Below are 12775 nucleotides of genomic sequence, written 5' to 3'. Positions count from 1 at the left end.
TTGTACTGACACAAACACTTTAAGTGTTTGTGTTTAAGTAAGAATCATTCCTGTAAGCGCTAGTTCCTAGGAAATTACCTATCAAACAAAAAAAATTTAGAAGAAGTGCCATGATGTCATAAGATATCTTCCTTCTTCCATGAGTTGATTCACCTGTTCAGAATTCCCTCACCAGAAATCAGTAAAATTCATAGCAGAAACTGGCAGCCTTCATAGGAGCACTTAATCTCCAGCATCCCACAAATTTCTTGAGCTTATGGTTTTATGTCATGTGATATTTTGCATGGGTAACTGACACCGTGTCATGTCTGCGGAAGAACATGAGTTCATTCCCATGCAAAACAAAAAGCATCCCAACCAAATGAGCATCTTTGATTTTGTTAAACTTGATGTCCGAAATTATCTTAGACTTTTAAGATGCATTCTCTTAAAAGTGTTAGTAATAGGTAATCTTTGTGTCTCATTATTTTCTTGCATACCTTTTCTTCCAGCTGGAGGGATAGCACAGCGGGTAGGGCATTTGCCTTGCACACGGCCGACTGGGGTTTGATTCCTCCGCCCCTCTCAGAGAGCCCAGCAAGCTACTGAGAGTATCCCTGGTAGCTTGCCAGGCAAGCTCCCCGTGCAATATTCGATATGCCAAAAACAGTAACAGCAAGTCTCACAATGGAGACGTTACTGGTGCCCACTCGAGCAAATTGATGAACAGCGGGAGGACAGTGCTACAGTGCTACCTTTTCTTCCATTTCACCACATCTATAGCCTTGTTTCTATGGAATGTACTTGTTATATGTTTATATTCTCTCCTGAACATTATATAAATGATCCGTACCTTCAGCATAATGTTTGCTGAGAGAAATTACAATGTGCAGAGACTCTAAAGATAAATTCAGGGCTGGAGAGATAGCACAGCAGATAGGACGTTTGCCTTGCATGCAGCCAACCCGGGTTCAATTCTCAGTATCTCATATGGTCCCCCTGAGCACCGCCAGGGGTGATTTCTGAGTGCAGAGCCAGGAGTAACCCTTGTGCATCGCCAGGTGTGACCCAAAAAGCAAAAAAAAAAGTAAAATTAAATTAAATTAAAAAAAATAAAGATAAATTCAGTGGGAGCCAGAGAGATGGTACAGCCTTGCACACAGCAGAGCTGGTTCTGTCTCTGGCACCCTATATGGTCTCCCAAGCCTATTATGTGTGATCCCTGAGAGCCAGGAGTAACTCCTGGAACCCTGAATGTCTCAGGTGTGTCCTTAAAGCAAAACAAAACAAAAAGTGTGATGGGGGACAGAAAGGATATAAAAGACTTAGTCCTAACAGATATGAGACATAAGACAATGAGACTATGAAGATAACCCCAAGGTATTTCATTTAACCTAATGAGGGGCGGGATGGGGGTACCTACACTGGGCAAATCAGAGAGTTAGAGTGCTTGCTCTATGTGAGGGAAGTCTAGACTCAGTCCCCAGCACCACATAGTCCCCCAAGCACCATCAGGATCTATCTCTGGCCAACAAGTCCAGGGTAGCCCAAGAATAAAAGGAGAGAAAGATCCAGTGGGATAAGCCCATGGTACAGCTCAATGTTGGAGCATTTGTCTTCCATGTCTGAGGCCTGAGTTTGATACCTACCACCAAAAAAAAAATTAAAATACAGCAAAATAGTCTCTGCAATATATAGACATATATGCCAGAATATATATATGTATATATATATACACACACATATATATATATACTGTTTTTGTATTTTATATATTACACAATAGCCTGCACCGCAAAGCCTGGCAAGCTACCCATGACATATTTGGTATGCCAGAAAATAGTAACAACAAGTCTCACAATTTGTTGTGAGACCTTACTGGTGCCCACTCGAGCAAGTCCATGAACAATGGGAGGACAGTGCTACAGTGCTATATAACAGCCTGTCTGTAACTATATATATTATTGTTCTGTTTTGTTTGGGGGCCACACCCAGCAGTGCTTGGCTATGGGATAAAAGTGAGGGGGGTTGCCTCTGCCCATGTTTGAGAATTTTATTTAGAACAAAAATGTTTCGCCTTGGGGTTGGAGCAATAGTACAGCTGGTAGGGCATTTGCTTTGCACACGGCTGACCCGGGTTCATTTTCCAGCATCCCATATGGTTCCTTGAGCACCGCCAGGAGTGATTCCAAAGTGCAAAGCCAGGAGTAACCTCTGAGCATCGCCGGGTGTGACCCAAAAAGCAAAAAAAAAAAAAAAAAAAACCCACACAGCTTCACTGTTTGACATTATGAAATATCCTCTTCTTTGATTCCATGGATTATGCAGTTTACAAAATCGTTTAAGTCGAACATGAAAATGTTAAGTTTTTTAAATTGCGGAGCATGTCTTTGGAGTCAGATAACTTTTCAACATCAGTAGTGGTTTGGTTTTGTTTTTTAAATTAAATTGTGTTGAGGTATCACAGTGTTTACTATTGAAGTCCGTGTTTCACAGTTGCAGGGCTGCTACACCAGTCCCCAGTCCCCATCAGTGTTTCTAGTAGCGTTCAAGAATAACCTTTACCCTTGAGTGTTAAGAGGAATGATATCGTACCTAAAGTTTTGAGTTTTGTTTTTTTTTTTAAATTGTGTTTTAGAAATAAAATTGGGAGGATAACACCCAAGGACTTAAACACATGTTTTGCATGCAGGAACCATAAGTTCAATCTCTGGCACTGCATGGACCCAGTGGACTTCTGCGAGTGAGTCCCAGTGACTCCTGGTAGTCAGGAGTGTCAGACTGCATGCCCCCAAGCACTGTTGGGTGTGACCCAACTAAGCAACACATACACACACACACACACACACACACACACACACACGCTCACACACACATAAAAGGAATTGGACCATCTCCTTTTTAAAGTGACTTTCAGCACTGAAATTTACAGTGGGGGAGATGGCTGAAAGGACTAGCACGTGAGCTCTGTATGCAGGAACCCAGGTTAGATTCATGTCACCACATTGGTCCTCCCAAGTTCTGCTGGGAGCAAGCCCCAAGTGCCCTCAGGGGTAGCCCCCAAATAAGGAAAAATAGAACAAATACAAAACAAATACTAAAGATTATACCCACCGTGGGATGATCACAGGTGTCAGCTTACAGTGATTTCTTTCATACAAAATCTTAGTCTTTAGTTATTCTCTGCTTTTCGCGCATCTTTCCATTTCTCAGGAGAAAATCTCTTCAGTTATACTGTGTATTATAAACTGTATTCTATAGCTTGAGGTAAAATTAATGGGTTTTTTTTTTTTGCAAGATGGTTTTTATTTTTTCATTGCAACTTACGGGGGAAGATGTGAAAGGAGAGAGAGGGAAATGTGTTCGGGAGAGAAGCCAGGCAGCACAGAGGCAAGCAAGTGAGATCCACATTCGAGGGAGAGCGTGGGCTGGCTGAGCGAGCCCTAATGCTTTTTTAAAGTGCAAGCTTATTAGTGTCTCAACCAGTTGCCTGATTTGTTTGTAAATGAGTGATTTTTTATGAAAATGAAGAAAAGCTGTAAATTGCTATCTTGTGGTCTTCCCAAGCAAGCATCTAATGTAATTATTCTTCACTCTGTAGCAAAGGCTAGAAACCATTACTGCAATAATCAATGTATCTCTGTTACATTATAAAACTTTTAATGTTTTCTTGTTGTTGGGATATTAGTCTTTCACTATTGACACCTGAAGGTTTTCTTTGATTCCACATGTTTTCTCTTAATACTTAAGTATTATTAGGAAGTGGAAGTGGTAAGTGAATTTTCAAACGCATAAACACATTTTGAGTATTTTCAATAGCATTCCCCCTTTTAAGCATTATTTTTTCTTACTTCATCCACGTAGTGTCCACTTGGCAAGAAGAGTGCTTCAGCTAGAGAGGCAGAATTCATCGGTTTTAAAAGACCTGGAGCGTCATAAGGACCAAATTACACAGCTTTCACAAGAGGTAAATAACCTAACAGAAATGCATGTAAAGAATCACAATGGTCATTTAATTCTTGGTTATCCCTTTTTGTATACTTTCTGGGCATTTTTAAAATAAGTTGTTTGCTAGTACAAAATGATTTTACAATTAGCTTTAAATGAAATGTTAAAGCATTATATAAAACAACTTATGTACAGCATGTAGCAAAAATAAGATCAAAAGAGAGATTAAATGTCCAGACTAAATATAAATGCAGACTAGACAGACAAAGCTTTGATTTCCAGGAATATCAACTGGCAAAGCAAGTTTGGCAAATTTTGGCAGCATTTATAAGTTTTTAACTAAAATCTGTTTTTAAATGATTTGTCTTTTATTTTCCTGAGTTTATGTCATTTAAAGAACATGCAGACATTTTACACTGCCTTTTTTTATCATTTCATTATTTACATCAGTATCTAATTACATTTTTTCTGGACATCTGAAATTCAAGTAATGAAACACTTCAATGCAAAGATGTCAGCTCACAGAACCAGAGCGATAGTACGGAGGGCCGCTTGCCTTGCATGCATCCATCCCGACTTCCATTGCCAGCACGCTGTGTGGTCCCCAGATCCCTCCGGGAGATCCCAGAGAGCTGAGCCAGGACAGAGACCTGAGCACTGGCGGGTGTGGCCCAAAAAAAAAGAACGTCAGCTCACTAATGTATCTTTTACCCTGAGTTTCGGCGTAAGAAGAGTTTCTATTACAACTTTGCCTAGCGAGCGACCCGTGGCGTATTCGGTATGCCAAAAACAGTAACTATAACGGGCCTCATTCCCCTGACCCTGAAAGAGCCTCCAATACGATAGCGTTGGGAAGGACGAATAACGAGAGGCTGCTAAAATCTCAGGGCTGGGACGAATGGAGACTTCACTGGCTCCCACTCGAGTAAATCGATGAATGACGGGATCACAGTGACAGTGATTACGACTTTGATGCTTCTTCTTTCTTGGCTGGGGAGGCAGCGCAATGGTAGAGTGACAGAGTGCTTGCTTTACATGTATGAGAATCTGGGTTCAGTCCCCGGAACAACTGGCACCACATGGTCTCCTGAGTAGGTAACCCCAAATACTCGAACCACCAAGTGGGCCAAAAACTGTTGAAAGAGCATGAGATCTTATCAACTAAAATTTATTACTTTTTCTTTCATGGGTTGAATTTTTTTTTTTAATTTGTATTGAGATACTGTGATTTGTACCACGAATCACGTGGCTTCATACATACATTATTCCAACGCAGTACCCACTCCAGAGTACCCTATCCCTCCACCACATTCCCAGGGGCACCTCCCATTCGCCACCCCATCACTTCCTCCAAACTCATTTCTGTAGACCAGTTCTCCAGTTCTTTGCCTGTGCCGTTCCTTGCTCCCTTGCTCCGTATTATTCATTCTGTGGGTTGTGTTTTCAGTGCGAGATCTAGAATACTTTTGCCTAACCCAAGGTCACAGAAGTTTTTTCCTTCTAGACATTCATGGTTTGAGATCTGCGATCTACCTTTAAATTTTTGTCTAGTGTGCCAGATAGACATTGAAATTCATTCGTGTGTATACTGAAACCAAATTATTCTAGCATCATTTGCCTTTAAAATAAAACCATTATTCGGTGCCATCATATGTAAGTGCCTATTTCTGTTTGGTTCCAGTGACCTTCTTTGTGTCAGCACCACACCATTTTGATAGTTGTACCTTATTATGTCTTCATAACGTCAGAGCACTAGAACAGCGAGTAGGGGTCTTGCTTTTGCTTTGTACGCAGCTGACCCAGGTTCAATTCCCAGCACCACATATAATTCAGATCATTTTCCAAGAGTGATCCCTGAGAGGGAAGTCAGGATTCAGCCCTGAGCACCACTGGGTGTGTAACCCAGAAACCAGAAATAAGTAATAATAATAATGTCTTCATATTAGATGTCTTCATATTAGTCTTCAGCTCTGTTCATTTTCAGTACTCTTGTGTTCTTCTGTCTTTTTTTACATTTCCATGTGAATTCTGTGATCATTTCTGCCCCTAATAAAAAACCAAGTCTGATAGTGATTTTGACTGAGATTGCTTTGAATCTGTAGATGAATTGACACAACAGTCCTGAATACTCTGACACACAAACCCAGAATATCTTCCCCTTTGCTTACTTCTTTACTTTCTCTCAGGATACACAGTGAAATTCACCATATTTCTTCCCCTTTTCCCTCCCTATCCTTTCCCCTTCGTTGTTGCCATCCTTGCTTTTCCTTGTGGTGTGCAGCGGTCACACACTTGGTTGCATTGCTCATGTGGCTTCATTGTGGAGCACAGGGGATCGCACTCAGGGTACCAAGGATCACTTCGGGCACTGCACTTGGCCATGTGTGTTGGCGCCTGGGATTGAGCCTTCCAGTCTCTGCATGCAAGCCAGGCCTCTACCACTGAGTCTCATCCCGGGGTTCTTCCTAGTGTTATTTTTTTAGGGGGGGAGGGGTTGATATAAAATATTCAAGTATTCCCCCATTGTTCGTCATTGTCATTCTGAGAAGCTTGAAAGATTCAGAAAATAACAGCTTTTTTTTTTTTTTTGACCACACCTGAGACGGCTCAGGGATTATTACTGTACTCAGGAATCGCTCCTGACAGTGCTTGTGGGACCATATGGGATGCCACAGATCGAACCCAGGTGCATGCCAGGCAAGTCCCTTACCCATTGTGTTATCTCTCCGGTCCTTTGCTGTACATTTTATAACTAGCATCTTAATGTCAACACTGGCTTAACAAATTCTAATATGTTTCCATCATGTAGCACTATCTGTAGCACTGTCCTCCCATTGTTCATCAATTTGCTTCAGCAGGCCCAGTAATGTCTCCATTGTGAGACTTGTTACTGTGTTTGGCATATTGAATATGCCCTGGTAGCTTGCCAGGCTTTGTTGTACAGGTGAGATACTCTCGGTAGCTTGCCAGGCTCTCCGAGAGGGGCAAAAGAATCGAACCAGGATCGGCCAGGTCAGGTGCGTGCAAGGCAAATGCCCTACCCACTGGGCTATCGTGCCTCTGTTTCTATCATATTTTCCTTTAATAGAATATAACAAATAAAATGCATTTCCCCTTGGTTCGCCTCTTTAATGTTTTTCTTATATGAAGACCTCGTCTCTTACCTTCCTAGAGGCATATATGATAAATATAGTAATTGTATCACTTTGTCTTTTATACACAAAATCTATATTTATTTGTTTGTTTGTTTGTTTTGCTCTTTGGGTCACACTCAGCGATGCTCAGGGCTTGCTACTGGCTCAGCACTCAGGAATTACTCCTGATGGTGCTCAGGGGACCATATGGGATGCTGGGGATTGAACTCGGTCATCCACATGCAAGGCAAACACCCTGCCTGCTACACCATCACTCTAGCCCCAGCTAAAGCTTTCTTAAGCAGCACTTTGTTTCCGGTCAGCATTTGAAGTCTGTCCTTGCTGTATATGGAACTGATTTGCTTTCCCAGGTTGCTGATCCTCTGTCTAGTGGCTGCCAGTCTGTGGGGACCTTGCTGGCAGCCAACTTTCACTCTGCTCCACGTGGTGAGAACCTTTAAGTATTTCTGGCTCTGCATTCACTTGTCAGATCCTCTTCTCTTCCTTCCAGAATCTTCCCTGTTCACTCCACGCAAACTGGAGCACATTCATGACTGACTTCTGACACTTAGGCCACTGAAAACAGCCCATTCATGCAATTCCAGAGCTGGTCAACCCCAGCAACTGACCCCCAGCCACGGGCCTACAACACAGCTCCCCACCTGCGTCCTTCTGTTTCTTGAGGGGCAGGTGAGTGGACCTGGGGGCCAGAACCCAGTGGTACTTGGGAGCTATTCCTGACTCTGTGCTCAGTCCTCGTGGCAGTATTCATGAGATGCCATACAGTGCTGGGGGTAGAATGGGGAGTGAACCAGCATCTTATACATGTAAGCCAAGTGCCTTACCCCTATGCTGTCTCTCCAACCCCATCCTTCTACTTTTCGTTTTCTTTTTTGGGTCACACCCAGGGATGCACAGGGGTTACTCCTGGCTCATAGACTCAGGAATTATTCCTGGCGAAGCTCAGGGGACCATATGGGATTCTGGAAATCAAACCCAGGTCGACCGCATGCAGGGCAAATACCTACCCGCTGTGCTATTGCTCCAGCCCCCATCCTTCTACTTTTAATCTGTTCATATTTCTGTAATATTTTATAAGTAATACGTGATAATTGGATTATATTTTTTTAAACCAGTCTGGAAAAAAATCAGACTTTGGAGTGATTAGAACACATCTAAGTATCTAACATGTTTATTGATTTTGTTTGTTTGTTTTATTTTGTTTTTGAGGAGGACTTGGGAATCACATTTCATTTCGTTTCCGAAAAGTTCCCTAGCAAATACAACACTCACAATCTGAAGTGATCAAATAGCAAGGTTTAGTTGCCTGGAATTTTGTGCATAGGTGGCATTTAGTGAAATCAAGGTAATTTTTGGTAAAGCTATAAGCTGATCGATTTGAAAGAGACTTCAGATCCAAGGATAAAATTAAATAGCTTTATATGTACTGTCATCTGTCATCATGTTGTTCATCGTTTTGCTCAAGCAGGCACTGGTAATGTCTCCATTGTGAGACTTGTTGTTACTATTTTTGGTATATCGAATACTCCTTGCCAGGCTCTGCCATGGTGTATGGCAGGATACTCTCAGTAGCTTTGTGGGCTCCCCGAGAGTGACGGAGGAATCGAACCTGGGTTGGCCATGTGCAAGGCAAACGCCCTACTCGCTGTGCTATCGCTCCAGCCCAGCTCTAAATGTACTAACTTTATGATTGAAACTTTATGATTGAAACTTTCATGATTGAAACTATAGTAATAATTTTTCAATTAAATTGCAAAATAACGTGTATTGTGTTATTTGGTTTTATTATATTGTGTTTGTAGTGGGGTGTATTATGTTTCTGTTATGCATCAGGAAAGAAATTTTTGAAACTAATTGTCATGCCAATACTGACAGATACTATTAGTCAAGAGAGTTTAATTAAGGTAAAATTGCAGGCAAATAATTAACAGGACCTAGAGCATCTCCCACAGAAAAGTGTGTGTAGATGTTTCTCTTTAAAGAGAAACAGGCTGACCAGAACAGTAGCACAGAGGTAGCGTGCTTGTCTTGCATGTGGCTTACCTGAGTTCGATGCCTGGCATCTCACATGATCCCTGAGCCCTACCAGAAGTAATTGAAGTAATTGATCCGGGTTCAAACCCTGGTACCATATATGGTCCCCCTGGGCCCACTAAGAGTAATCGCTGAGCACAGAGTGAGCAGTAACCCCTGAGCATCGCTGGGCATGGCCCCTAAAAATGAAAAGAGAGAAACAGGATAGGAAACATGCCATTGACTGTGGAACGATGGATGAGGGTACTCAGGAGCTTGGTATCTCATGTTAGCCCATTTGGGTAGAATAAGAAATGAACCTCCCAGGCCATTTGTATTCTCTAACATTGAACAGTGCTGATATCTAGAACTGGGAGTGGAAAAGTGAAAACAACTCATCTTTACCTTGTACACTTTTGAATTATCTGAAATTATTCCAGTTCACGTAAGGTTTGTTGGGTGTATTTGTTTTTTTAGCAACACTGATTTGGTGAGACTTGGTACCTCACTCATATAAAGTAAACATTGAATTATTAGGGAGAACACTGGTGGAGCCCTTCCACCAACTTCAGTCAATTTCCAAACTTTATGAAAAGGCTGTGGAAAGAGCACAAAGGACTGTGCCTTGGCTGCATGCTGGAGACCCAGGTTGCATCCTTCTTACCTCATGGCCCCTGAGCAGCATGGGGGCACCCCACAAACTTAACGTGGAAAAGCAAATGTATGAAATAAGTTTCAAGTGCTATTTTTAATGTGTTATTTATTCATTAAAATGTATTAATGTGTTATCTATACATTAAAAATAGCAAAGATAATATTTTCTATTTCTAAATTGTTACTGCTGCAGGTAGACATACATACATCTATATATATACACACATTTATATGCATCTTTGTATATAAATATACATGCTCATATATTGATCATGAAATTGTTTTTGAGTGTGTACTTTGAAAGTAGTCACTGATACAAGTATCATTGTGGAAGAGACACTGAGCGCCTAGGATGGATGGGAAAAGTTCCACCGCTCATTTCATTCGATGGAGCAAGCATATTAAGAGAATATGGACGCATTCCTCCAGAATATCAGGAAACATATTTGCTATAAGGAAAACTTCAGAGCTACCTTAGGATACAACATATGCATTTGAAAGCTTTAGAACTTCAAAAAAAACATAGGAAGGGTTTCTAGTAGATGCTCGGGCAAGGACAAGTGATGGCCAAAGGAGCATCTGCTTGATGGTGTCTGTAATTCTTGCCAGTGTGTTTGAGTATGGTGTGGGGCCCTATAATTCTTTTCTGTGTCCTCGCATGGAAGGGTAGCAGATGCTGCCAGTTCAAAGAAGAGAAGGTGCTTTATTTGACATTTTGATTTCCCTGTCAGTTTTAGGCACACATTCTTTCAGACTACAGTTGGAAATTTTTATCATCATCATCATCATCATCATCATCATTATGTAAGACACTGATATTTTTATTTTTAGAAAGCAATTTTATTTTTTTAATTTTATTTTACTGATTGATATTTTTATGTACATAATTCCAACACCACACCCATCACCAGTGTACCCACCTCCTTCCCCACCCCCAGTGCCCCTCCCTTTCCTCACCCACGCCCTCACACCAACTCAACAGTGTACATCAGTTTAAGGCAGTGATTTTTTTTTTTAAATCTCTTGGCACAATTACATTTCTGTACTTTTTCTTCTGACTCAAACTTTGTTTCAGTGTTAAATCACATTGTAATATTTTTTAAGGTATTTAAATGGCAGTTAAATTTGATCTGTAAGGAATAGACAAACTCAAGTTTCCACTGGAATCGTAAGAGAAGCAAGTCGGAGTAGATTTGTTGCTGTCGAGCTTGGCAGCAGTTTCTGACAGGCATCCCATTTTCATAGACAGGGTGAAAGCCAGTACGACTTAGTGGGTCTGTCACATACGTTGAAACTTAAAATCTTCTCATTAAAAACAGGGCTTTTATTTTACCATTAAGAACACCAATTATAGTGCTGAAGAGATAGTACAGCGAATCCGGTGCTTGCCAATCTGACCAGGGTTCAATCCCCGGCCCCCCCGAGCCACACCAGGAGTGATCCCTGAACCCAGAGCCCCCATAAAAACACCAAACTTAAGAATAACACTAAGATGAAATACAACATTGCCTGTTTTATGTTTGCTCTTTTTTAAATGAATCACCGTGAGGTACAGTTATAGACTTACAAACTTCCGTGCTTATGTTTCAGTCATATAATGATCGAGTATCCATGCCTCCACCAGTGCCCATTCTCCACCACCAATGTTCCCAGTATCCCTCCCACCCATCCCACCCCCCACCCCCGCCTCTGTGGCAGGCACATTCCCTTTTACTCTCTCTCTCCTTTAGGGTGTTGTAGTTTGCAATACAGGTATTAAGTGGCCATCATGTTCGGGCTATAGTCTACTTTCAGCACGCATCTCCCATCCCTAGAGGGTCCTCCAAGCATCCTTTACTTGGTGGCCCCTTCTCTGTCTGAGCTGCCTTTTCCCCCAGCTTGTGAGGTCAGCTTCCCAGCTGTGGAGCAAACCTCCTGGTCCTTATCTCTTCTATCCTTGGGTGTTAGTCTCCCGTTCTGTTACTTTATATTCCACAAACCTGTTTTTGTTTGTTTTAGAGGATGAAGTTTAATTTATCAGTTAATTTATCAGTTAGAGGACTGTCCTCTAACCAGAATTGTTCTGTAGGGGATGGTTCCATGGTTCGTGATTACCTGTGTTTTCTGTCATCTACAAGCCAGAGGCCCCAGCCGTTAGCATGAATTAGATCAATTTCATTGGAACCTGCTCCTCATCGTCATCCTCTCATGTCTCTCCTCTCCCTAGTTCTATTTACAGCTTCCTTCCATGCCAATAAATGAGTCTTGCATACCTCTGCACCACTTTTTTTCCCTGTTTCTGTCTCCCATGGGCTTTTTCTGTGATTATTCCACAAATGTTGACATGTCCCAGAATTCTGTCTTGACACAATTCTGTTCTTACTTTGTTATCCTTCATCTTGTCAGTGGCATCTCTGACCACCTTTAATATATCTTCTGTTTTTGTTTTGGGGCCATACCAGTTGGTGCTCAAGGGCTTAAGGCCCCTGACTCTGCACTCAGGGATCATTGTAGGATAACACTCTTCTGTCCTTCCTCAGGTAGCTTAGGTTTGTCAGGTCACACCCATCGAAGGACACTGAACTTGTATTGTAAGCAATATCTTTTCTGTGTAGACACAGGAAGACAGTTAATATTATGCTTTGTAACTTGGGAGTTGATTGACTCCGAATAATATTTACTCCTGGGCATCTGATCTTGGCTCAGTTGCCCTTAGTTCCTAGCACCCCAAAAGCAGGGTCCCGACGAGGGACTGAATGGACCCAGGGCAAGCAGTGAGCTACCCTGGCATCGAAATGGGCCAGGCCAAAGAGCCACGATACTCAACTATAAGTTGAGGGCATGATCATGGACAAATGCTGTCATGATCCAAAAGTAAGTAACGACGAGACTAGGACCCTGCTGGAGCTAGAAAGATTAACCTGGCCTGAGGACTGCAGAATGTATAGTGAGATGTTCTCAGGAAGAACCAAACTAAGTTTTATCTCTTACTGTGCTCATACAGAATGACATTGCTAGAAATATTAGAAGTAGATTTATTACAACTA

At 41.8% G+C, this 12775-nt stretch overlaps 1 protein-coding gene across 1 annotated transcript in view; it reads left to right on the top strand.

Moving 5' to 3' along the window:
* Window positions 1-12775, top strand: part of PIBF1 (progesterone immunomodulatory binding factor 1) — a 195526-nt gene that overhangs the window by 117435 nt on the left and 65316 nt on the right. Inside the window, exon 14 of the mRNA XM_056109817.1 lies at window positions 3844-3946. Coding sequence (XP_055965792.1) covers window positions 3844-3946 — 103 coding nt within the window. The remainder of the gene's footprint in view (window positions 1-3843; window positions 3947-12775) is intronic.

The sequence above is a fragment of the Sorex fumeus genome, unplaced genomic scaffold (genome assembly GCF_029834395.1).
Source record: "Sorex fumeus unplaced genomic scaffold, SorFum_2.1 ptg000008l, whole genome shotgun sequence".
Classification (NCBI taxonomy): domain Eukaryota; kingdom Metazoa; phylum Chordata; class Mammalia; order Eulipotyphla; family Soricidae; genus Sorex; species Sorex fumeus.
Note: the sequence above shows the minus strand (reverse complement) of the source record. Positions and strands in the feature narration are given on the sequence as shown.